Here is a 12,052-nt window from a genome sequence, read left to right as displayed (position 1 = left end):
AATGGAGTCCCACTGGTGGTGACTTGTTTCTGGCTAATTGGGGCATTATGCCTAGTCCTATTTTCCATCCATTTGCAAAAACTAACGTTATTCAGTAATAGTTACAGGGTACCAGGCAGAGGGCCTTCTCAGTAGTGGCACTCTCCCTGCGGAATGCCCTCCCTTCAGATGTCAAGGAGATAACTTTTAGAAGACAACTTTTAGAAGATATCTGAAGGCAGCCCTGTACTGGGAGATTTTATGTTTTTAGATATGCTGTAAGCCGCCCAGAGTGGGTGGGGTATAAATAGAGATGGGTGGGGTATAAATATTATTATTATTAAATACTTAACAACTGTATTTTATGCCATGATGCACCAAGAAGCATTAGGAACCAGAAAGCTATACTGGGTGCAAACCTGTTAAGGGTATTATTTAACATTTGTATACCATAGTACTTTTTTTGGCAAGATTTCCCAGATGCAAGGACATATGCATTAAACAAGTGGGATATTATAATCCCTGAAAAACACAAAAGACGAAAAAGTTAAGGACTTGAATGGCAGCACTGAAAGAACTAGTAGTGGCACTTAGTAATTCCTGGTTTCCAGTCATCAGCTGAGTCCTCCTGGTTGCTCTCTCACCTGGTATCTGTCTGAGTGATGGATATCATCTGAGGAGTGAGGTGATGCCGTTGGAGAGTCTCCTTCTCGCTTGATTGAGGCTGACAACAAAATTGACTGTGGAAGAAGCGGGGAAAGGGAGAAGCAGTTAACAATGCAAAGTGTTCCTTGTTCTCAAGACGAAGCGTAGAAGGATGTGTGATATGTAATAGCAAAAAATGCTAATTAAGAAAACATGATCACCAACAACCAGCTATAAAGAGGGACATCTTCTAAGTTAGATGGACATAACTCTTGAGAAGGTTTTTGAGAATGAAGCAGGAAGTCATTAAGAGAGCTAAATATTCACCTGTTCATGCCAAACCTGTCACCCAGTATGGGACAAACAAGAATATCATTTCTGGGCCTCATGTGTGGTGGCTTGCATACAGTGCCTATGGTTAGGAATGGATGCATGAGCATTGCCCCTCCTCTGTCCTCCATTGTGCTCCTAAGTTTGTGTTAGTGGCAGAGGTAGCTGTATTATTTAGCTTTGTATCTCTCACATGGAAATACATCACTGAAGAACAACACTGGCAGTCATGACATAGAAACACCAGTACACAACTACATCTTGCCCATACTGCCCATACTGCCCATTAGGCAAAGAGAGATGATTTGGAAAAAGTAAAGACAGCAACTTGGAATTGTTGGGTTAAGTGAAAGGCACTGTATGAAATAATGTTCCCCCATCATCTCCATTCCAGTATCACTGGCATATACATTGGGAAACTACATAATTATACATACAGGTAAAGTATACATCACCTGGGATTATAAAAGAATGTGCAATACTATCTTCTGCACCTGGACAAGAAAGATGCCACCAAAAATTCATAGGATAAAGGTGAGCAGTGCCTTGGTCAAATGACCACATATGAGGCTCCCTAATAAGCCCATGCTAAATATTGCTTTTGTTAAAGAAAACTTTTTTATTTGCATTTTCTTAGCCACTGAAATACTATCTGAGGGTTTAAACAGGGATACAAGCGAAGGCACCTCAGTTGCACCGCTAACTTTTAACGTGCATGAAAATCTCTCAGAAAATGTACTCAAACAAAAAGACATAAAAGCAGTAATGCACAATCAGAAGAAGCATTTGGTGCCAAACACTATTTAACTGCATAGATCCATTCAGTAATTACAAATATTAGTATATTATTAAACCTTTTTCTAATTATAGGATTTCCTGTTAATCTCAGAAATATCCCAAATAACACAGACATTTCCTTTCTTTTACCACAAGCTATGCAGGCAAAATGGTCAGCAGTTTACTTGAAATTGTGAAGGTTATCAGTACTGTGCAAACTTCAGAGCAATGGCAGAGGTATAAATTCCATTCACAAAAAAGATTTATGGGAAATGATAGAGCGCTTTGACAATATTTTAAGGAGGTTCATTTACTGAGAATAGGGATGCTAACAGGATTTTCTGGGCTCACTATATGTTGATTTGACTCTCCACCCATTTACATATATTTGCATATGCTTTGTCATTTGTGCAAATATTCTCATTTTCAGGTGGAGTGCAGCCCCCCTCCCAAAAAAAAAATCAGTGGTCACTGACAAACAGCAGGGGAGCAGGTGAAGCTCACATGCTCAGCAACAGGAGATAGCTTTTTCTTTTTTCACTCTTCTTCCCCCCTCATTAACCACAATTTTAGTTCCAGGACGTTTCAGGAACTCTTTCTTTCTTGGGAGGGGGATATGTCAAGATAATGATGGAGCTTAGTATCCTGTGGATCTACACCCTCCCCTGCTACCTTTGATCACGTCCTGCTTTGGTCTTCATCATTCACAAAACACTGTCAGTGTGACAGTGTTATTGGTGGAGCTTTCTGACTCACTGGTGGTCAGTTGGGCAGCTGGACTCCCTCTCTGTTAGCATTGTGGCCCTTCTGCCAATCCTATAGTTCCTCAGCTGCCCTTTAGGGGAGCAAAGAATTGCCAAACAAACAAACAAACAAACAAACAAACAGGTTGTCTCATTTGACTTCCATTTTTGTGTAATTTACAAGGCTGCTTGTTATACTTGAAATAGTCTTCTCATTCCCATTAATCCAGCTGATAACTCTCTAAGTAACTCTATTCAGACCACTTTTTTAAAAAAAACAAAACCAAAGCCTTTCTGAACCAGCCTAGCCTCATATCACCCACTTCTCTGTTGCCACTGGATTATCCCCCATCCCCAGTGGTGACCCCAGGCAAGGTGCCCACCCACTCCAAACCATCTGAGCTCTGTAAAATAAGCTCAGCTAAGTAGTGAACCACTTAAAATGTGCACATATTTGCATGTCAATGGCTATTAGCCTATTTTCTAGGAAATTTGCCAACCCAATTACATTAACTTCTCTGGACTGGTGTGTAATGTACAAAAACTGACCAACAGCTCCGCACTAAACTTACCACAGCCTTATGGTTGGGTTTGGATTTATAATCTTGACTGATTCAACTTCAGCTCAGATTAGTCATATACACAGACACTTTAAAACCAAAAAAGTTTGTGACAGCTGAAAGCCCCTGTCTTTTGAGATAATGCAGTGATCACTTTGGCAGGGGGTGAAAACTGTTACTGTTTTGCTGTTTTAACTAATGTTTCCTTGTGTTTTGTGATCATGTAGTTTATTATAATTTATTTGAAAAAGAGGGGTGTAAGTTTATTAAATAAAGAGGCAAATAGAACAATGTTTATAAAATGCTACACGAACCAATCATTTGAGGAACAAATACCCTGGTCTTCTAACTGCAGCAAGAAACAATTTTCAGAGAAGTACCCACCTTGCAAAAATGTGACCATCTTTGTATCAAAAAGGGCCAAGATAGCAAAATAAAATTTGAAGCTAAAGAATGGGATCCTTCTCCCCATATCATAATAGGATAGATACAATATTTTGACATCAGGGAGGGCTCTGGTTGCAATGTAAACCCTTGCCTTCTTTCTCAGATTGCATGTAACACCCTGATCGCAGGAGTTAAAGATACTTCCCTTTTCAATTTGCTTCTGTGAAGAAATAAAAGTGCACAAGCCATCGACTCTGCTTCAAGGAACCTCAACAACGACTCTCATTGCTCCTCATCAGCCCCCACATGCCTGCCTGCCCACTCCCATCCACCCTTGCAAGTCGCTCTAATCCAATATTATTATCTGAAAAATGGCTGGGCTAGCTACGGAGACAGTAAATTAAACGTTATGTATTAGTTTTTAGCATGTGGTCCCAAGAAGAACGCTGGCCCCATTTATTCGGCAAACCTCCTGAGCACCATGACAACGACCTCCAGAAAAAATGCAGGGCTAAACTAATCCCAAAGACGTCAATCTCAGACCCTCTTCTACATACGCTTGCCGTTTAGATGAATAAACTGTCTTCTTAAAATGGTAGCAAGCGGTTCTATTCTAAATACCTCGGCAGCATGTTAAACACTGTATCAGTGAGTCAAGCCCCTGCTCTAGCACCAAACTGCACTTCATTTGTGTTTCTCATTTCACCAAGGTGGAATGGCAACTGCTTCTCCATTTAGGCTGCGTCAGGAGGATTATCAGGCACATAGATGGGATGGAGGGGGAGGAATGGGAGCAGAAGGTTTAGAATTAGAAATCTTGTCAGCTTTAAATGCCCATCTCCCTCCTCCCTACTAGCATTAGTGTTTAGTTGTTGGCTGGTAGATTGTGCTCAAAGCTGGACTCAGATTTGATCAAAGGTGGGTCACCCCAATGACACTACAACCATCTTTTTGATAGCGGGTAAAAAATGGATTCGAGGGTGAAGAAGAAACAAGAAGAAGGGATGGATAGATTGAGGGAGAGGAAGATTAAGTCTTTCTTTGTGGCACATTGTCTGCCACCAGAAAATACAAAATGTCCATTGTTTTAGTGCTTACAATTTGCACTTTTCTGAATCAAAAGAATAACAATTTGAGGTCACATAACCTCTTGACTAATGAGCAGTGTTCTTCAACCTGTGGATTGTGATCGAAATGTTAACTGGGCCCATTCTAATGTGGCCAATGGACCCTGGGTTCCCTTAAGGGCAAGTTCTTATTCCTGCATGGAGTCTGTTTTCCTGCATTTTTGTTTGAAAAGAAAATCCTGAAGGAGAAGGTATGGATGCACATCTACTTTGAAAAATTAGGTGCCAGCTCATGCTCTCCTCAGAAAACCTCTTTCTTCATGCAGACAATGGGCAAAACAGGAGATAATCTGTACTTAGTCTACCTAACTGAGGGCAGAGTATGAACCTGAGGCCTTCCTGGTTTTCCTAGACTAAAACAGCTATTATCCTTGACCATTAGCCATGCTGGCTGGGGCTATTGGGAGCTGGAGTCCAAAAACATCTAGAGGGCTACAGGTTCCCCATCCCTGAGTTTCTAAATAAACAAAAGTGTTGGAGAATTTCATCAAATCCTCAACCCTCCAAATCAATTAACCCAATGGTACAGGACAACTATACACTATACAACTATTGACACTATAATCATGAAGGTTTTTTTAAAAAAAAGAAATAAGTCAGTCAATTCAACCCATCCCACAAAAACCCCACAAAAGGCAACCTGAACTCTTGTGATTGGACCCTGTGATACACCAGCAGCCTTTGTTCCCTAGGGAGTTACTATCTTCAAGGAAAAATTATGTCTCCTCATGCCCCCTGGACACTCTCAATACTGGGTCATCTTTCCTGTCGTCTCAAAGAAACTTGACATTCCTAGCAAAATGGTTGAAATCAAAAAGCAGAGAACGCTGTTAATTGAATATAATATTGGATTTCTCCTTTGTCTCTTGAATCGAACCAGTGGAATGGCACCAAAATGTCATGGAGAATAAATGCTTCCAAGTCACCAAACATATTGGAACCACTGAAGATTGCCCAAATATCGGGCGGCAGGATTTACCTAACAAACCCCATCAGTTGAAGGCCTCTGCAACGGGGCTTTCCTCCCACTATTCCCACTGTGAAACTGGCTGGGGGGAGGGTAAGAAGAACCCAGAATAGCATATGGGGAGGGGGGATTGTTCTCTCTGGCCAGCTGATATACTTGTGAAGACAGAATGTTTGCAATAGCAAGATGTTGAATTTCACCCTAGATTTCTCTTGGCTTTGTCTTCTACATAGCAATAGAGCTTTTTGGTTATATTAACCTACTCTGCAATCTAGTATGGAGGATGCAGATGTATTGGTAATTGTGCTAATTGTAAAGGACCAGCACCCTGAAGTCCAGCCCTCCCCTCCTTCCCAAGCACTAATCTGTAATAGCAACCAACAACCTGACCAAACCCTTCTAAGCGAGAGCTCCTTTCCCTATACCATTTCCAAGGCAAGCCACCATTTCACTCTGGAAAGGCAGAGCAAGAGACTTGTGCGAGTACCAGTGAGGCCTCATATTTCTAGCCCTCCTTTAAATCATCCCTCCGTTGGGTAAAGGCACTCTCTGTTGAGGTTATAAACCCTAAGAGGATCAGCCTCAGCATTACACCTGGGGCACGCTAAATAAAAAAAGGTCACCGGTGCTTTTTAAACATGGACAAAAAAGCAGTAAAATGTGTTTGGGAAAAAAAATCTGGCATTAAATCATGACTTTTTGCCTGGCTCGCCTCATTAAAAGTGGCCTTTTGGAAGGTAAAATTATCATTGTAAGCGATAAGATCTTTAAGAAAATAATTCACGGCTTCTTCACCCTTTAATATGATAGCCGCCACCGGCTAATTTTTTTCTTAATGGCAACGAGGCCATCAATCTTGTCCAAGGCTTGCTCTCACCCTCGCTTCCCTCCCCTGCCAGCTTCCAAGCAACAACCTACTTAGCTCATAGGAATAACGGGGTCTTTCTTCTCTGCTTCTGCTCTAATGCTTTCCAACTTGACAAATCCCCCTTTGAAGAACAAGCTAAGAGAGAAATATCAGTTATAATATGCGACAGAAAGCACAAGGAGAGAGCACTACTGGACAGATTGAAAGTAGAAATTAAGGTGCAGTTTGATCAGCAGGGGAAAGTGATTAAAAACTGGGACTGGGTTGTCAAGGAAAGTTGTGGATTCTCAATCAAGAGTATCCCTTCGCACAAGGCTAACGTATCCTTAAACAGCAGCTTTAGTCAATCCGAAACTAGTGTACTCTTTTTGTCATATATGATAGGGAAGGAATCTGCAGAAGTTTTATCTGTATGGATCATAACCAGGATCGGATCATGAATCTACTTGATTCTGTAGATCCCTTTAAGAGGCGTCCAATGACTACAGCAACATTTCTGTATGGTATTTTCCCCCCTTGCCCTTTAAAAAGCCCTGGGTAATGTAGCTGCTCACACTCTGGAGCAGCTAGTAGTGCATGGGGCACCTTCCTTTTCACCACTGCACACTTTGAATACAATACAGCAAGTCCCCCTGAGAGCAACATAGCTTGATGCTGCACTCAGAGTGAATTGTACAGAGAGAAAAATGACTGTCCCTATGTAAAATGACTGCCCCCCATACAATTCTGTGCAGACTGAGATTGGAAGAGGGAAAATTATTATCAATGGCAACCAAAGTGAACTCTTGACAAAGTCAGGAAAAGTGCTATAAATTGACATTGTAAAGTTTAAGAAGCTATTTAGACATGAGGTTAAAACTTGGCTGTTTGTGTTTATGCAGGCTTTCAGACATTAATGCTGCTTTTTTCTGATACTGTACTATTTGCCGTTTCAGGGCTCATCCACACTTCTGCTTGTCCTGTGCCTGGAAAGCACAGATCTGAACAGTTTTCTGCTTGAGCCATACTTTCTAGGCATGGGTTTGAGCAGTTTTCCCCTTGCCACAATCCTTTCCCTTCAAACACCAGGGGTGGGAGCACACTGGAGCTGAAGAAAGCAGCAATGTGCACACACAGTCCAAAGTTATTACACAGAACTCATAGCTTATATCTGAGCGCTGTTTTTTTGCTCCAGAGCTTTCCCTGCAAAACCCCTCTCTTTAAAGTTCTATAGGAGCAAACCCAAATTGCCATTTGCTCCAATTGAGTACTAAAGATTGGTTTCCCCCGAAAGAAAGCAGCAGGACAAGAGGAAGTGGGGATGAGCCCTGAGTCTTTTGGTTTTGTGGTATATGGTGCTCCTACCCAGAAAAGTCAGCCTAAATACTCCTGTTAACAAAGTAACCACCTCAACCAGTTAGAAAGGCAGAGCAACAGTTACCTCCAAGGTTTCTTTCTCTGCAAGCCATAAATAGTTTGTTTGACTAGATGTTCTGTAATAATTTGTTTGACAATAACACTGGATAAACAGCTATCAGGTTACTGAAACCAATAAGCCCATATAGGATGTTGCAACTGTGATTGTTAAAATGTCACTTTCGAGCGAACACAACCTGCTTCAAAATGCTTGTTGATGGGGGTGGGGAGGCCCCTCTTGCAGGGGAGTTGGAAATGGGGAGGGAGTCAAGAGGTCACTAAGCTTGAACGGAAGGGGACAGCATGAGACATCCTCATTGCAAACAGGGATATCTGTGCTCTCTTTCAAGAGGTTACAGCACCTCTTCAGCAAGGAAAAAGATATAGGAATGGGCCACTTTGGGAGCCACAGGTAAAATAGGAAGGGAGAGGTGGGGTTGAGACTCTTTCAAATGAAGGAAGAGGAGGACAATGACAATGGCTGCTTACCAGTTCCCCTTCCCTTTATCTACTCTGCCACTCGTATCTGTTGTGGGAGATAAGAGAGCAAGAAAATCCCTCCTTACCTCTACTCACCCATCCCAAAAACTTGGGTAGTGTAAATGAGGTATAGGTCCACATACTACACTTATACTTATCAAACCTTTATTAGGCATTGTGCAAATAAAACCATAAAAGAGGAAATAACATATAAAAGCTTTGAAATATATATAAAAGGCAGCAGTTGGCTACATACATATATATATATATACATATAAAATCAGTGGTTTTCGTTGTTAACCTGCTCCTTGGAGGACTGCTGCCAAAAACTCGGCTACCCCCGCCGTTACCCTTTGGTCAACGTCGGATAGGCAGAATCCCACACATTCACCTTGCTGGGGTTCCAGACCACCCAAAAGAGGGGACAGCACGCGTTGACGTGGGATACTGTACAATGGGCAATGAAAGAGAATATGCTCTACAGTGTCCGGGACATTCATAGAACATCTGCAGAATCTCTTGTTTCTAGGAATGTTTTGATATCTTCCCCTGACAAATGCTGAGGGAAAAACATTCAAACGGGCCAGCATAAAAGCCCTACGTTGGGCTGGGATTATTAATTTAGTGACGTAATTGGCTCTGCTGTCTAGGATATTTAAATCATAGAATATGGGGGAGCAAATTTTGTTTACAGCTGCCATAATATTTTGTCTCTCGACATCCTTTAGTCTAGTTAGGATATTATGGAAAATGTATTGCTCATTAGAATTGTACAGGGGCTCCAGCTCGATGCCTAAAGATTCAATCTTTTTTTCGAGGTACTGATACCATCTTGATTTATAGGAGTCTTTGAGCAAATCAGCGAGCAGACTTGATGGAGGGCAGCGAAAATGGCAGCGTAACCAGTACTTTATTGAGGTGGACCATGCCCAATATTCCATTGTGTGTATGCCTATTTCTGCACACATTGTTTCATATTTGATCACAGCTGGGAGTCCAAGAATACGTCTCAGAAAGCTGGAGTGAATCTTTTTTAAATCACTGTTATATGCTTGGACCCATAGCGGGATTCCATAGAATATCTGGGATTGCACTTTTGTTTGAAATATCTGATTGGCCGCAGGAATAAATTGATTACCTTTCTGATAATAAAAACGGGCAACTGCTGATGAGGTACACTTTGCCTGTTTTATGGCATTTGTGCGATGATTTGCCCACCCTAAATTGCTCTGGAATAAGATTCCCAGATACCTATAGATTTTCACTTGTTGGATTTCTTGCCCTCTTATTTTCCATTTCTCTAATTTCCAACCATTCGAGAAGACCAAAATTTTTGTCTTCTCATAATTTATAGAGAGTTTGTTACATTCGCAGTAAAGGATCAGAGAAGATATAAGACGTTTCAGACCCAAGCTCGTTAATGATAGTAGGACAGCATCGTCTGCGTATAATAAGAGAGGAACTGGTTTCTGATTAAGTTTAGGGGCATGTGATTCTATTTTTTGGAGGTGATCTGGCAAGTCTGATAAAAATAAATTAAATAGAAAGGGAGCGAGAATACACCCTTGTTTTACCCCTTTCAAGTTTGGGATGTCTGATGAAAGGTGACCTTTGGTGTTAAGTTTGACTTGACAGGTATTGGAAGAGTATAGATTTTGTATTAGAATCAATAAGCGCTGATCAATTTTTAATTCTGCGAGTTTCCTCCACAGCTTTGGGCGGTCAATTGAGTCGAATGCACCACGAAAGTCTACAAAAGCAGCATATATCTTAGATTGCCTTTGGGATCTATATTTTTCAACCAAATGCATAAGTATAAGGCAGTGGTCTAATGTAGAGCAACCTTTGGAGAAACCTATTTGTTCTTTCCCTGGTAAATTTAGATTTTTCATCCAGGTAAGAAGTTTAGATAAAAGGTGCTTGGCGTAGATTTTCCCTATCACTGATAATAGGCTTATCGGTCTGTAATTCCTTGGTTCTTTTGGGTCGCCGTTTTTAAAGATTGGGATAATTATTGATCTTAACCATATCTCAGGTATGATCCCATATTTATCTATGAGAGTAAACAATTGAGCTAAGGGTTCTGCCCACCAATCTATATAGGTCTTGAATAATTCTATTGGTAGACCGTCTGGCCCAGGAGATTTCCCCGATTTGAAATTTTTAACTATCTCTCTAATTTCCTCTTCTTCTACCCTTGGCCACTCCTGGAGTTTATTGATTTTATTTTTAGTGGTCTCATTTCCTTTGAGTTCACTGTGTAGATTGTTAAATACAGATGTGAAGTATTGGGACCATTTGGATTCTGCAATTGGTGGTAGAGTTAGTTGGTTTTCGGCTTTCAATCCTCCGTACACCAGGTTCCAGAACGCTTTGTTGTTTTTACTCTGAATTGAGTCGAGTAATTGTAGCCATTTTTGGGTTGCATATTTCTGTTTCTTTTCGGCCAGAATGTAATGGTATTGTCTTTTTTCATCAAGATAAGAGGGCTCTAGTTTAGCGCGATTATTTTTAAATGTTTGGCGCAGCTTTCTTTTTAGCTGGAAACATTCATCATCAAACCAAGGGCTAGCGCTATGTTTAAGTACCCAAACTTTAGGTGGAGTACTAAGCTCTACGAACATTTGGAAGATTTCATTATAAATTTTCGGAAGTATAGGTCCACATACACGATATATCTTGGTGCTCTTGAATATATCTCCAAATGATTGTGAGAGCACCTATGTGTTCATGCGCACAGGCAAGAAAAACTCATGAGTGTTTTGAAATTGTTTTATCATCTGCATGTTAGAAGGTATATCAGAATCTACTGGTAGATAGCCAGATCACATAGTAGATTAGCAGGAGGTTCTGCCTCTCAGTTATTTAACATCAGCAATAGCAGAAACCTTAAACTGAGGTGCTAGGGTTCCAGAGTTACTGCAGAGTTCAGATATTTGTACTTGGATATGCAAGACTAAAGTGGCCAGGGTAGGTGTGGGGCAGTGGAGATAGGTAACTGGTTTCTTCCCTGGAGCCATCCTTTTGCCTCTGGTACTCGTTGCAGGAGCTCAAAGTGCTGGTAAAAAAACAAACCAGTCTGTGCAAGCCTGGCCATGCCTGGGCTAGGTGAATGACTGCTCACTCTGTGTGTATGTGTATAAGAAGTGCCCATGCATGTCAGGTGCATACATGTATGTGCTCACATAAACATGTGAGTGTGCCATGCTGACCCAGGGGCATGGGTGGAAGCAAGCACAAGGCGAGGGACACCTATGATTTGGGAGCAGCCCACAGCCAAGAAAACACATCAAGATTGTAACACACGCTCATTGCTGCCTCTCCTAAAACTATCCCCTCCCTGTCTCAGAGACAGGTCAGATGTCAGCACTGGGAAGCGGTGAGCCGGCAGCAGTGACACTTTGTTTCCTTTCAAGGCCACCCATTTGAGACTATTAAGTGCTGGGCTCCTGCTTTTTGATAGCCCCGAAAACACAGGCAGTTTATTTCTCTTAAACAATCAATCACAGCTGCTGTCAGCACAACAAATACCCTAACCCTGCTTTTTACATCTCGCTCTGGCCTTTCCCTTCTCTCCTGCGCAAAGTGTTTCCTGCCTGATGCGTTGGACTTTAACTCTGCCATCTAAATAGGTACTTATCACTTAACATGGAGGTGATGGCTTGACATGTTTTCTGTCTCCTGCCCTCCCCTGCATGGTGGGGAAGCAGTCAAAGTGTTGCTAATAGCTGTTATCACTTGGGAACTGTAACCCGAATGCAATGAGTGATACCAGCTTTTGCGGTGCTTTGTAA

At 41.5% G+C, this 12,052-nt stretch overlaps 1 protein-coding gene across 13 annotated transcripts in view; it reads right to left on the bottom strand.

Annotated features, from left to right (window-relative positions):
- RNF220 (ring finger protein 220) overlaps window positions 1-12,052 on the bottom strand; it is a 326,551-nt gene that overhangs the window by 92,425 nt on the left and 222,074 nt on the right. For all 13 annotated transcript variants that reach the window (XM_083509604.1, XM_083509606.1, XM_083509608.1 and 10 more), the window contains one exon: window positions 624-719. In XM_083509604.1, coding sequence (XP_083365730.1) covers window positions 624-719 — 96 coding nt within the window. The remainder of the gene's footprint in view (window positions 1-623; window positions 720-12,052) is intronic.

This window comes from Podarcis liolepis (genome assembly GCF_965112155.1).
Source record: "Podarcis liolepis genome assembly, chromosome: 6".
Taxonomy (NCBI): domain Eukaryota; kingdom Metazoa; phylum Chordata; class Lepidosauria; order Squamata; family Lacertidae; genus Podarcis; species Podarcis liolepis.
Note: the sequence above shows the minus strand (reverse complement) of the source record. Positions and strands in the feature narration are given on the sequence as shown.